Source organism: Struthio camelus, chromosome 7 (genome assembly GCF_040807025.1).
Source record: "Struthio camelus isolate bStrCam1 chromosome 7, bStrCam1.hap1, whole genome shotgun sequence".
Classification (NCBI taxonomy): Eukaryota; Metazoa; Chordata; class Aves; order Struthioniformes; family Struthionidae; genus Struthio; species Struthio camelus.
Window position 1 is genome coordinate 43,339,421 of NC_090948.1, and position 13,455 is coordinate 43,352,875.

The 13,455-nt window shown below is 39.9% G+C and overlaps 1 protein-coding gene across 1 annotated transcript in view; it reads left to right on the forward strand.

Annotated features, from left to right (window-relative positions):
• The window catches only part of PTEN (phosphatase and tensin homolog), a 47,596-nt gene that overhangs the window by 13,525 nt on the left and 20,616 nt on the right, over nucleotides 1-13,455 (forward strand). The window contains exons 2-4 of the mRNA XM_068951122.1: nucleotides 2,785-2,869; nucleotides 5,973-6,017; nucleotides 11,147-11,190. Coding sequence (XP_068807223.1) covers nucleotides 2,785-2,869; nucleotides 5,973-6,017; nucleotides 11,147-11,190 — 174 coding nt within the window. The remainder of the gene's footprint in view (nucleotides 1-2,784; nucleotides 2,870-5,972; nucleotides 6,018-11,146; nucleotides 11,191-13,455) is intronic.

The window sequence follows — 13,455 nt, forward strand, 5'->3', positions numbered from 1 at the left end:
TGAGACTGCCCTGGTTATTTTAGAGGTTTTTATCTGTGCCCGTGTGTTTGAGACTTTGGCGTTCGGACCAATCTGTTAGCCTGCAAACTGGAAATACTTGTTGTTAGGATGCTCTGTCCCCTTAGCCTGGTGTCTGCTTCGTTTCCCTCTTGTACCAGCTGGGAATCCTGGACGGTATCTCATTCCTTAGCCTTTCTTAGACTGAAAGTGACCATCACAGGAAAAAGCATCTCAACATAAACTACTATCTCAACTACGGGAAGAAAACGTGTAGTAGAGCTTGCTGTTGTAAATACAAAATTGAGCGAGTTAGGTGGTAATTTTGTGAAGTTTGGGCCTCTTGAAGTTATAGTTCCAGTTGAATTTTGTTTTGGTGCAAAGCCTTGGGTTTCGACATAGCGTGCCAAAATGAATTCATTTTACCCGTATTGCTAGCGTAAATGCCTGTCCTTTATGGAGGAGTGCTGTGTGCAACAGGCTAGTATATTGGATTATTTTGCTATGGTAATTTTATAGCCTTGCTGGTGAGTGCAGGATGCAAATGGAGGTACTTCTGAGCAAATGCTCTGAAACTGGCAGTAGATGCAGGCTTTTGAAATCAGGAAAAAGGGAGCGATTGGGTGTGCTAGCTGAAGTCAGGCAATTCACTGTTAAGTAATAGGCATAAAGCAGGTAGACATGATTTATAACTGATTTCTTATGCTTATGGCAAGTAATAACTGATAAAATAGTAAATACGTAGCTAATTATATGGCACCTTTTGCTAATTTAACAAAAAGGTGTGGACTGCTTGCAGAGTAAAATATGTTCAGAATGAAGTTCAAAGTTTAAGATTTATGTGGTTTGATAGTATCTGAAATTATCGCAAGCTCAGAAAGTTAAGCAACTTAATTCTTCCCCCCCCCCCCCCGAGATAAGATTTTTTTTTTTAAGGTTTGGGCAAGTTCAGAGTAAATTGGAAACTAGTCGTAAACCTTTCAGTATTTGTATTTAAGGTGACTACATGTATGTGGGTTTCTGAAAAACTTTCGTTTTAGTTATTGTCTGCCTAAATTGTCTTTTGATTAGTCCAAGTAATGTCCCTTAATGCTTGGATTACTACACAGTAAATGCTAGATTCGGTTTTTAGGTAGAAAACTTAATTCTGTGTAGTCAGTTCTTTAAAACTTTGCCTCCTTAAGTCTTTTGGTTAATTGAACTATGTAAATACAGAAGTCTTGAACTTAGCCCATGCTGCTCCGATATAAGTACTTAGAGGGATTTGTGGGAACTCTGCAATGGGATAGTGAAGTAGTTTGCCTGTCTTGTATCCTGTTTCAGGGTTTGTTTTTTTTGTTTTTGTATACAAGTAACTTGAATATTCATATCTTGGAAGCTGCTGCGGTTTCTTCTAGTCTAACGATGACTCTTCTGCGTGTTGTTACACTTTTGGTGCGAAAGCTAAAGGCTGTACTTGGAATCGTACCGTATTTAGGTTGAAAGGGACCTCTGGAGATGACCTGTTGCAACCCCCTTGTTCACAGGGGGGGCCGACCTCAGCCTTGCTGTGCTTTGTTCTTACTCTTTCTAAGCTTAGTCTGAGGAGTATGTTAATACAGTTGGGCATGGCCTGTTTTCAAGCTGCTAGTTTCATTTCTGTTTTGCTTTTCAGTGAAGCTGCTTCGCTACCCTGCCTTTTTCTAGTAAACTTTAAAACCGAGTTTTTCCTTTTTGTGAGCTCTGTTGGGGCGGGGGGGAAAAAAATCAGTATATCATGACACCACCAGGAAAATAAATAATCATCACTGTCAGGGAATTAGCTGTGCGTTCTCTGCCACATCTGCTCGAGACTTAAATTTTTAATGCTCTTATTTGGCCTTTTTTCTTAGCCGGCCTTGCTGTTTGCTAAGAGGTACTTTTGCTAAGTTCTTTACCTCGGGTTATATTGCTTTACAGTGTGTGAAATGCAGCCGGTTCAGAAGAAATAATTAGAAACTTTTGCCAGAAGGAAGGAATTGGGGTATTTTTAAATAAGCAAGTTTTATAATCCTTCTCAGAGTCTGTAAATTCCCATTTATTGACGTGTCATACATTTAGGCAGTTGGAGCTACCTTAGCAGCTGCTATAATGGTCCAGTATGTAGAAATCACAGAAAATGGTAAAAGCGTTATTGTTCATGTAGCGTTGCTAGGGCTTGCGTGCCCAAAATACAGATTTGTTGTGTGTTTTGCTGTTGTGCGTGGAAAACATATTTTGGGATCATCTGGGGCTTTTGCATAGCTTTTATTTTGGAACGTTTTGCAGTTCAGTCGCATAGGACTTTAATAAAATAAATTCCCATTGGATTTAATATGTCACTCAAACTGTAGATAAAGACCAGTATTTATCAGATAAGCAGTTTTAGTGGGATGGCGTATGGGGCAAGCGGACTATTTGACTTTGCTAATCTGGTGGATTGCCTTCCTAATTGATGTTAGCATCAGCTGTCCAACAGTACACGCGTCTAATGCTCTCTCTGTTCCTGGGTTGCAAGGAGGTTTCTGTTGCGGTAGCTATGGTCAAAATACTGTTTTTTTGAAAAGTTGCCCTACTGATGGTTTTCCCCAAGTTTTTTTCTCGACTTTTCTTGAAAAGTTCACTTATTACTTCAAGCATGAAGCTGAACTGAGCGGGTATGGGAGTTGGTCTGAGCTGTTGCTCTGACTTTGAAACAGGAGTATATGAACGTATTTTATTGATGTCCGTTTAATACTGCTGTCGTAATTCCACCTGTTTTACAAATGTTTCCATAACTTGCACATTCAGATATTTATCCAAACATAATTGCTATGGGTTTTCCGGCGGAGAGGCTTGAAGGAGTGTACCGGAACAACATTGATGATGTAGTAAGGTAAGGCTTTCTTTTTCTTAACTTATTTGTGTAAATCTTGGGTAGCTTTTTCTGGGCTTGTTTACGTTCTGCTGAGGAAAGTATGTGTGACCTGACTCTTAGAAACGGCAAGGTTTGTGCCTCATAGGTACAGCCTTACTATCTTGTTGGAAGCAGTAGAAATGGTATTTTCAGGAATTTTAGCCCAGGCTGCTGTTCTGTGTTGATTTCAAATTCATGGAGTCTACTTTTTTAGGTGAAACTTAGACCTCAGCGTATTGCGTTGGAGTAACAGCGGGTTCTTTGGTCTTAGAAAGAAGTGAATCTCTGAGGCTCTGTTCTCCATACAGGACTGAGTTTCCTTAGGTAGCTGATAGCCTTTCAGAATATATGTTTGCCCGTATTCTTTCTTATTCAGTTGATAAATGAAGTGCTTGAACAAGTTAATTTTGTTTCAGTTTAGTAAAGGGGGCTTCAGATAAAGGCTTTTGCAGCTGGCTGTGTTTTAAAGAAAGGAGAAAAATCATCTGAAATTCCTTATCGTTGACGGCATTTTATCGTACGTTTTGTCAAAACCTATAGTTTTATTTTTAACCTCGAATTATCTACTCTGATCTACTGGACATGGCTTTAGGAGGTGCGCTGAGCAGTTTAAGAGCATAGTTCTAATCTGTTCCCTGAAAATCCTACCTGGAATATGTAGCATGAGGGATTCCATTAAAAATCAAACACCAAGAGGAAGAAGCTGCCAAGTGTTAATGTCTTGAGGATCCTAAGTTCTGTGTTTGTGGGTTTTTTTGCCTTTTTTTTTTTTTGAGTCACTCTGATGCTTTTGAGAACTTGTCCATCAAAGATTATAACTTCAGCAGCTCTTGGAGAGACTTAATTTGAGGGATGGGGGGGCTGATGCGGTAGGGGTGTGATTGTGCAGCAACGTTAGAAATAGCTGTAGCTGGGCAAGAAGAAGCTGCTTCCAGACTTGAGATGCCACAAAGAATTGCTCCTAATCATTGTCAGGCAGAATTTGCTATGCTTGAATTAATACTGGCAATTAGTTTCATCCCACTTTGTACTAGAATGAGTTAAGACTACTCTCTGGTTCCCACAGTTTGGGAATCATAACCTTTGCTAGAGAATAAGTAATCTGGAGGCTGTGACTTCCTTAAGCAGCTGCAGATAGATTCAGATGAATTTGAGAGGGTTTCATTTTTGCATATTTAACCGTCGTGATGAAGCTTGCTATCCACGAATAGCACTGAAAATGTCCGAATCCGGATTTGACCACATTTGCAGAAGTGACCTTATCTGCCACGCTGCAGGAAAGAGAAGTCACTTTTCCAGAGCTGGTCATCTCAGTGAGGCCCAGCGTAGCAATCTGTAGATGTTCGGGCAGAGCGCGTACATCTCCGCTGGGGTTATCATGGAGGGCACGAACTCGTGTTTTCTGATGGCAAGGTTGGTATCATTTGAAACGGGTTACGTACAGAATAAGCTTTCCCTGTTCTCTTGGGACAGTGTAATCAACCAACTTAACATATGAAGAGGGGTGAATCAGGCAACTGTAGGGACCTGGATGCTAAAGTTGTGTAAATGTTGTCCCGTATTTTAAAACCAAAAAAATACTCAAAGTTGTGCAGCATTCTGCATGTTTGTAGTAATGAGCAGGTCCTCATCTACTTCTGTAGTCCTTTTGTTGCTGGAGAGGAATCTTCTGAAGAGGGTTTTGTGTGGAAATTCAGTGTGTTTGAGATCCGGAGCCGTTGTGCTGAGCTGTGGCGATGTGCCAGTGAACTTTTTTTTTCTGAATAGCTGGCATCCTGATAAATGTAAGGGTAATACTGTATCAGAAGTATAATCCCAACTGCTAGTTGTCTTCCGTTACTTGTACTTGCGGAGGTTTTGTGTGGAATTTAGTCCTTAGAAAAATACTTGTGTGAAAATCCATACTCAGCTTTGCGGATATCATTGGCAGAAGTGCAGTGGCGGTTTCCTTTGCTCTCCAACACTCCTTAAACAAGTGGGGACATCTCCTGGGGTAAATTGCCGTGTCCACCGTGCTCCTTAATCTCCCTAAGTCTGCCAACAGGGGCGCCAGTGGTAGTTGTGAAACAGTTTTGCAGATGAAATTGGAGTCTCGTGTTCAGGGCTGCCTGAGGAGCGATCACATCTGTTCTTATTTTAACGCATCAGTTTAACCGCAAAGTTCTCCTAGGTTCTTCTGGAGTATTATGACTGATAACCAGAGCTTGTTTTTGCTTGAGCTTTCCAGGATTTTAGCAGCTAGTGTTTCTTTTCAATTTGAACAGCATGTTCTGTCATGGCTAATTAAATTCCTTCTGGCTGATGTGCAGATACACACTGTTGATGATGTTAAGTGTAAACATTTGTATGTTGTTTCTTCTTGAGCATTGCCAGGTGACACATCATATATAATCATGGCAATTTTGATGAATCATGTTTGCAGCTTGGCGCTCGGAGGCTTCTGTATGGGAAGTTTTTGTTGCAAAGTTGGCATGAAAATGAAATGAGTGCAAGTGTGAAGAAGTGGAGTGGTCTTGCTCGTTCCTTTTGAGGCCAGAGTATCATTTGGCACTGTGCTTAGATTTCAGTGGCTAATAATGGCTTTCTTAAAAACCTGGTTTTAAAAGTAAATGGATGTGGCTGTTTTAACTGACTGCTGATGTGCATATAAGTAATTTTAACAGCTTTTTTTTGTCGGAAATACCACCGCGGTAAAATATTTTACACCGATTAAATTGGAAGTAACTGTTTACAGATACTTCATGTAATCAATGACCTTCTGCTTTAAAAATAAACAGCCCTGCCTCAGCTTAATATATTGATGTGCAGATATTTTATAAAAGCAGCACAGATTGGTGCATACGGTAAATATTGCAGATCGTATCTTGGTCTCCTCCGTTGCATAGGTAGTCTTATTCGTGCCGATGGCTTGTTAGTATCAGCAAGGTTTGCAGCATGGCGCCTCTTTGGCTTTGAGGTGCTGCAGGGCCAGCTGGAACTTAGGATGCAAAACTGCCGGCGTTGGATGTTGCTTTAATGATGCTGCAAATCAAAGGTCGCTATTGCAGTGTGTATTAATGTATTCATTTTTTTTTCTTTTAAGGTTTTTGGATTCAAAGCATAAAAACCATTACAAGATATACAATCTGTAAGTATGATCTTATAGATATGCTTTCCGAAATAATTCTAAAAATAGCTTATAAGTGAAAGTGGCTTGGTCTTATACTGAAGCAGAGTTAGAAATGTTTTGCGGATTTCTTAAAACAATTAAACCTGATTGGGAGCGCTGTTACTTCATTTAGTGAAGCTGAGTAAGGTTAAATGAAATGCTGGCGTACATTCATGTTACTTGAACGCCTTTTAAATGACTTGGCATCCAGCCCATCTAGAGCTTGTACCATGTGATGAAAAAGTGAAAAGTAATTCACAGCAGGCTTTCTGTTAATGTATTAATATCTTCAGTGAAGAAATGGCCAAATGAGTATTTTCTATTTCTGTTTTTTTTTGTGTCGAACTGTATCAGTACCGAGGTTCTTTGCTTCTGTTCTATACTGTCCTTGTTTATTACTTTGAATAAGCTATTGCACCAGTGAGTAACTTTATGGTTTCCCACTTTTATAAGTGTCATGTTTTCCCCTTCAAATTCAGTTATGCAGAAAACTGTTATTGGCAAATAAAAGGGAAATTCTTTTTCTTTGTTCCTTGATTGTCTTAATATATTATCTTGGCCTAACTTCTTCTGTACTAAATGATGCCAGCTGATATTGAAGAATAGGTCCTAATTTTTTTTTTTTAAACCCCTCGTTTGGAAAAACTCTTAAGATCTATTGATTTTTTCTGAATGGTTAAGATTTTGTTAATAAATTAATTTCTAAATATCTTCAGTTAATAGAAAAATTACTGTAGTATGGAAATACAAGAAATGTATTGCACTGTAATCTGTAATTTTTTTAAAACGTATTTAAATATGCCTTTAAGTTAAAGAATTGTACATCAGCAAATCTACTTTCCAAAGTGGAAGTGAAGTGATACTAGAAACTGAGGAAAGGAATTCTGATTTAAAAAATTTTAAAGCTGTCTATAAAGACTGGAGTGGGACGGGACAGACAAGGATTTGTAACCGAAACATCGGTTCAGAGAAACCAATTAGACAACTTTCATATGGCTTAATAACAAAATTACCTTCTCCAGCCTAGAAACTATCCAGAAAGCTCTTTAATACAGCTTTTCAATAAATGATTTCTTGGTGGCCTTCATGGGTGGAAGAAGGATAACGTTTCCTGGAATAGCTGATGGCTGCTTTTGCGTATGTGTGCAGCTCTAGAGAGGACGTTTTCCGAGTATCTTTCACTTCTGAAGTCTTCTGGAGCTTGCTGATAGACGTCTACAATGTATAACACCTAACGTTGTTGTCCTAGTCCTTCCCTAAAGCCCCTTTATAGGTGGTTCTTGGTTTGGGAAATAATGTGGAATAGCATAGATATAACTGAATTTCCTCCTGCTTCTTAGGGCTGAGTTCAGCCGTCAGTTTCAGTGAAGTGTGACTCTGATATCGCTTACAAGATCAGAGATTGCTGAGCTGCTTGATACTGAGCTTGTCGTTTGAAATTGGCTCAAAAGGTGACAGGTAAAAATAGGAAAGTAAAAACAATAGGTTACTGTGTGTTGACTTCTGGACTCCATCAGAAAGCAAGAGTTTTATTAAACTTATCTGCCTCTTAGTAAGTAGCTACTGAAAAGGGCAGTGATGTTGAAAAGTTTCTGCTTTGCTATGTTCTAGCAACCTCATTTTGCTTTAATAAATAAAATTAAACACATACCGTACACAGCAACAACTCTGAGGGTTTTAAATGAAAAGAGCTGTGATGTGACAAATGCTTTTCATATCTACATTGTTGATGCACGGTTTTTTCAGCTGTGCAAAGCCCTTGTTCAGGGGCGTCAAAGCATTCTGTCTTCAAGTGCTTTGTATAACCATTTCAATGTATTCGTTTCAGTTTTCAGTGCAGGAAACACCCTCCTCTACAGCATCGGTTTTGCTTGTGGCTAACTTAATGCAGTCTTGAGCGAAACTTCCCAAAATTTCTGTGTTAAGCCACAAATCAAAACTTTCATGAGAGAAAATATCAAGTGCAAGGGGGCTCCATAGCTTGGAAAGCATAGCTTGTGAACTTTGTATCTCCAGCTAGAGAGCCTGGGTTACCTCTTTATCCTTATGTGTGCAAAACTTGTACACACGAGGTGAATTGGTGCAATGTTTGGTTACGAGATGGGAAGAAATTACAGCCTTGAGGTACTTCAGAGAATAGTAGCTCTTTAGATTAAGATGATCTTTTGCAAATAATCAGGTTCTTCTATGTGTTTAAAAGAAGGAGGTAGGCGTTCGCGGGGCGGGGGTTACGTGATTATGTTGTTCAGAACTCTGTCAAACACTGACGTGGGATTTGAGTTCCCTTAAGGTAGTTTTTATATGAAGTTCATAATGTGTGTTTTGAGCAGTTTCATTTAAAAGGATTTAGCAGTTGAGAAAGAAATGTCTCTGCTTAAACAATGTCAGTAATGCCTTTTCCTAACATCTTGGCATTTAACTTATGAATGTTTGAGCACGTAATTTCATTTTGTTCCTCGTTTGTGGTGTTCTTGTCGTGTGTGCCTTGAACCCTTTGCTCTTTCTCTGTATCCTTTCTTATTTTAACATGCTCTTTCACTTTCATCTTCTAACCTCACATATCCCCAAGTTGTGTTCTTCTCTGTTGTAATTGCCACTTCTCCATTTTCTCAAGTATACTTCTTTAACTTTCACACGGTCAGGTATTTAAAAGAAGGAGCCATAATGAAGCCTCTTGTGTGCTTGCTTTGTATATCTCTGTGTACGTGGGATTGGGCTTTGGCACAGGCTGCTGTCTTGTCCTTAGCCTTTAGTCCTGCCAGCAATGAGACTGTGGTTATAATCAGAAAAGAGTCCAGCTGGCAGCAGTTAAGATCTAAGTTGCTTTAAACTTGCTACCGTAATTCCTGCTCTGAGAGGTTACAAGAATTTTGAGAGAGGGGAAGAAAAAGAGAGAAAAGCCCCCCAAAAACCCCAAACCTAAAATGTTCACGATTCATTTGGGGATCTAATTGTATTACAGTTCTAATTGTATTACAAATGCGTTTGAAATACTAAATGAGGGAAACGCCTATCACCCAACGTGTGTGTCGGTGGAATCTCTAATGTAGGTATAGATGTGCTTTATGTGATGAGAGTAAACAGCAGTGTATTTTGTAGAGCAGTGTGTGGGGCTCTGCGTTTGCCCTGGGTTGTGCACGGATCCCATATGAGGCCATAAAGGGTGACGTGGCTGCGTTCTGTGCTCAGTTTCTATCCCTGCTACCAACAACACTATTTTTTTTTTATCCCTTATGGTATTCTAGCTGCTGCTTTCTCAAGCTTCAAAATTTGTAGGCTGTTTTGCCCATATGTGAGTTTTTATGCTTTGAGGAGTTTCATCTCTTACTGTTCCTTTGAACTGATGGCTGCTTTAAAAGGAAGAGGGGAACTTGGTTGAAGAGCACAGGTGGATAAGATGCTTCGTGTTAACTGCTCGGCTTCCTAGCAGCTGAGCTTCCAAAGTTCAGATGCTAACTAGCTTATAGCAGTCCTTTGCCCGGCATGGCTGATGGCTTTTCCAGGTGTGGTGACTACGTCTTGGGTGTATGCGCTATATCTAATCTTCCTTCTTGAAGACTCAAGTACAGGTGCTTTTGTTGTTGTGTGTGTATGTGTGTGTTTTTTTTTTTTTTTTTAAGTTCCATCTGCTAGTTCAACCTGTGCTTCACCTCTGATCCACAAAACGTGTCAGCGATGTGATCAGAGCTATAAAGACTGACTCTGGCCAGACTTCTTCTAAGCAAAGGCAAGAATGGAGATAGCTCTGGAATTCAGAGAAAGGGGAGCACAGGGTGGATGAGCAATCCTAGAGGATCTGCTTCTTTCCCCAGTGTATGGGTCTGGACAAAGCTGGATGCAGTGCAAGTGTGACTCCAGTCGTGTGGGACAGTCATGAAAGTAGGCTTCTAAAAGTTTGCATGTCTGAAAGTGTCAGGTAAACCCTCTATTGCCCCAAAGACTGCAGTCGTGACATACTATATTAAGAAAAGATAACGTGGTGCCGATCCTGCAACTGGTGTGGGTATTTCAATGCTATGACAATTGTAGGTTATAATTGGAGCAGAAGATCTAGATGTGTTTTGTCTCTTGAAATGACTTCCAAACATTGCGTTCCAACTTAGAGTCCTGTTCTTTTAAGGAAGAATTAATCTCTCTTTTCCTTTCTGAACTGCATTTTCACTTGCATCAAGTAGGAACACATCATCTTTCCCGCAGAGAGCAACTTAAAGATGATAGAGGCCCTCCTGTTCTTGGCTTGTTTCGCCCTACCCTCCCAACACATGATCTAGTTACTGGCCTTAAAGCTTGCCGTTTTGGCTGTTTTGGAGCCCTACTGGTCAGATTCTTTATACCTGGTTACTGAAGCTTGTACACGAGTAATGCAGTGTGTTTTGCTTTGCTGTTAGCTAGCTAGAGTGGATCTCTTACAGAGTGGCAAGATAGACTTTGCAACTGGAGACTTCAGCAATATGCCTGTTCCCAGAATCTGTGTGGGGGAAACGTGCTAACTGGCCTTTTTTTGTTTGTTTGTCTGTTTTGTTTTGAGTTGACCTAATTACAAGAGCAAATGCCATGTTGGAGAGAGCAGTGTCACAATTGCTGTTTGATACAAGTGATACTCTTCATTATATTACTCAGTGATGCCTGTCAGTTACTTGTAGTGATCCATGTTGTCTTTGAGGTCTCTTGACGTGAGGTTTGAGCTGAGTCGATAAGATGAAGGTCACAGCCAATCTACTCTTTATGTGCTTTTGTGGGAGCGTAAACCTGCTTGGGTGGCAGGAGTTGTTAATACCATTCTCTTAAAAATTATATGGTATTGCCTTAATTGCCTGAATGTCTATGTTGAGATACACACTGACTAAAACATACTGATGGACCACAGTAGTCATAGGGTAAGTAATTGTTTTCCAGTAGAATCACTGATGTTTTATTCAGCAGCTTAATACATCTGCAACAACATAATTTGATTTCTGTATGTAATTTCTAGCTGTAGTTTTAAACCATAATGGCGATGGGAATAGGGGGAATTTTTTTTATGCTGACCTGTATGTTTCAAGGTGTGACAGATGTTAGAAGCGCTTAAGAGACTTATCTTGAACTCTCATCTAATTTTTTCTTTTTAGATGCGCTGAAAGACATTACGACACCGCCAAATTTAACTGCAGAGGTATGTTTGCGCTGCCTAATGTGTGTTTTCATCTTTAAATTTCTCTATTTAGGAATGAAGGAATAAGTAAAGCTGCTAAATAGTAATATAGGAGACTCTGGAGTGAGGAATGATGTCAAATAACTTTTGATTCATTAGAGAAACTTGCTGTGTTCTTGATGCTTTCTAAGAAGTATGATCCTGGCACTTAACTAGAGCAAGGCCTAATGGGGCAATCAAAGAGAAATCTACTGCTTTGAAGAACTGCTGCAGAATGGGTTATATGGAGGTCTTTTTTTTAACTTGATGGGCAAACGTATTGTAAAATGTAACTGTGAGGTTTAGAGGAAGGCCCATTTTTTTATGCAGTAATTTCAATCAGAATGAAAATGGAGAACACTGTTAAGCCTCTGTCACTGTTCATATAAGTTTTTGGAAGAGCTGGAACAAGTCTTCAGTTGCTTTAAAAAAAAATTTTTTCCCACGCGATGCCTCTTTGAAATGAGTTGGTTCTTGGACGCTTTGCAGAGCTACCAGAACCTGTGGGGAAACTTTTAGGGACTTCTAGAAATTAGTCCTTTTGCATTTTCTGGCCATCAAGTGGATGGCAGACTTCTGATCAGAGCCTTGGTGAGTGGAAATTGAGGTACCTGTTTTGTCAGTAGTAGCTCCCCAGGTAATAAGTACAGACTTATCTTTATTCTGTGTGTAGAGGAACCTCTTTGGGCCTATAAGCTTGTAGTTCCTCTTTGCGTCATGCTTTAAAATGGGTGGGTAGATAAGGAGTACTTGTGCATACGCTCTGGAGTAATTACAGGAGATGTATGAATTTTGACCTCACCAGTTAGTGGTAGGTGATAGTAAGGGCTTAGCTTTTTCATAAGCCCTTCTGGTTGTAAAGAGGGTGTTTAGAACATGACCAAAATGCAATTGGTTACTTTAATGTCTGAATATAGAGGGACTGAAGTCTTCATTTGGAAGTTATCTTCACTCCTGATATGCTACCTTGTGATGTTGAATGGCAGTATCCCGAAACCCCGCTCAATACATGCGAGCCAGAAAAACAGTATGTTAAGATCTGCTTGAGCAGCTCTTTGGGTAAGAGGAGAAAAGGTGTAAATGAAAAGGACAAGCCTCTAACATCATGTCCAGAATGTATGCTCGCTTTAGTTTATGCTTTCTGCTATGGAGGTGCTCAGATTCCTTCACTGTCAGTCGCATCCCAAAATGCTGTTTCTGTGACAGAACCTTTCACAGTTCCTCTGTGTAAGACAACACAGTTGTAGGAAGCTGCATGTTTTGTTTTTCGTTTTCATCCCCGAATTAGTTATCTTAGATAACCAAATTTATGACTCAGAACTTCTCTTTCCTTAGCAGAACAACAGTTGTACTTAAATCTTCTGAAGTGAATTAATTTCCAGGGTACTTCTCATTTGTATGTTTAACGTGAAACCCCATAGTAGTTCAGTATTCAACTGGAGATTCTTGCATCAAATTCAAAACCAGACACTGAAAGGTCTTCGTTCTCTTTGGACAGTAGCTTTCTGACAGAGGCTTGTTTAGTTTCTGAGGTACTTCCATGCTGGAAGTCAGCCTCTGCTTTACTACAGTGTTTTTTTTTTTTTTTTTTTTTTTCTCTCCTCCTTATACGCACTGAGATTTTTCTTGCTGTTTCTAGGAGCTTGGAGGGACGAGTCAGAGCAGTTCCCCTTGCTGTATGCTTCAGTGTTAGGAACCTTAGTCCATGGAGTACCTGTCTCCTCTAAGCTCAAGACTGTGCAGCACGTTTCCCAAGATTGCTTCCTGACTCTTAGTCCCTCTGCATCATCTCAGGGGACCCCATTTACAGGCCCCTCGTTTATTCTTTGCCGAAGGTCCTGCAAGCTTTAACTTAGAGGGCATCTTCAACAAGCTGTTACTACTTGGGATTTTTCAGGCTGTTCTTCCAGGATGGTTTTGTGCCTCTTCTTCACAGGAACCTTATTGGATGTAATTAAGATGGAATCAAAGTTATATAGACAAATATGGAGCACCTCCTGAATGGCTTCTTTTCTGAGCAGTTTCTAAATAAACTCCTCCTTTCTCTACATCTACTGCAAAAAGTGAAGTCTGTGTAACTTTACATACAACGATCATTTTGGGAGTCCTTGGATCTTCCATGCAGAAAAAATATATTAGTGTATGTTCGTTTTCGTTAAGCTTTGATTCTTCTTTAACGAAGATTGTTCACTCTGTCAGGCTTCCCTTTTTGGTCTCCTAGAAGATGAAGCGGACGGTCTGTACTGT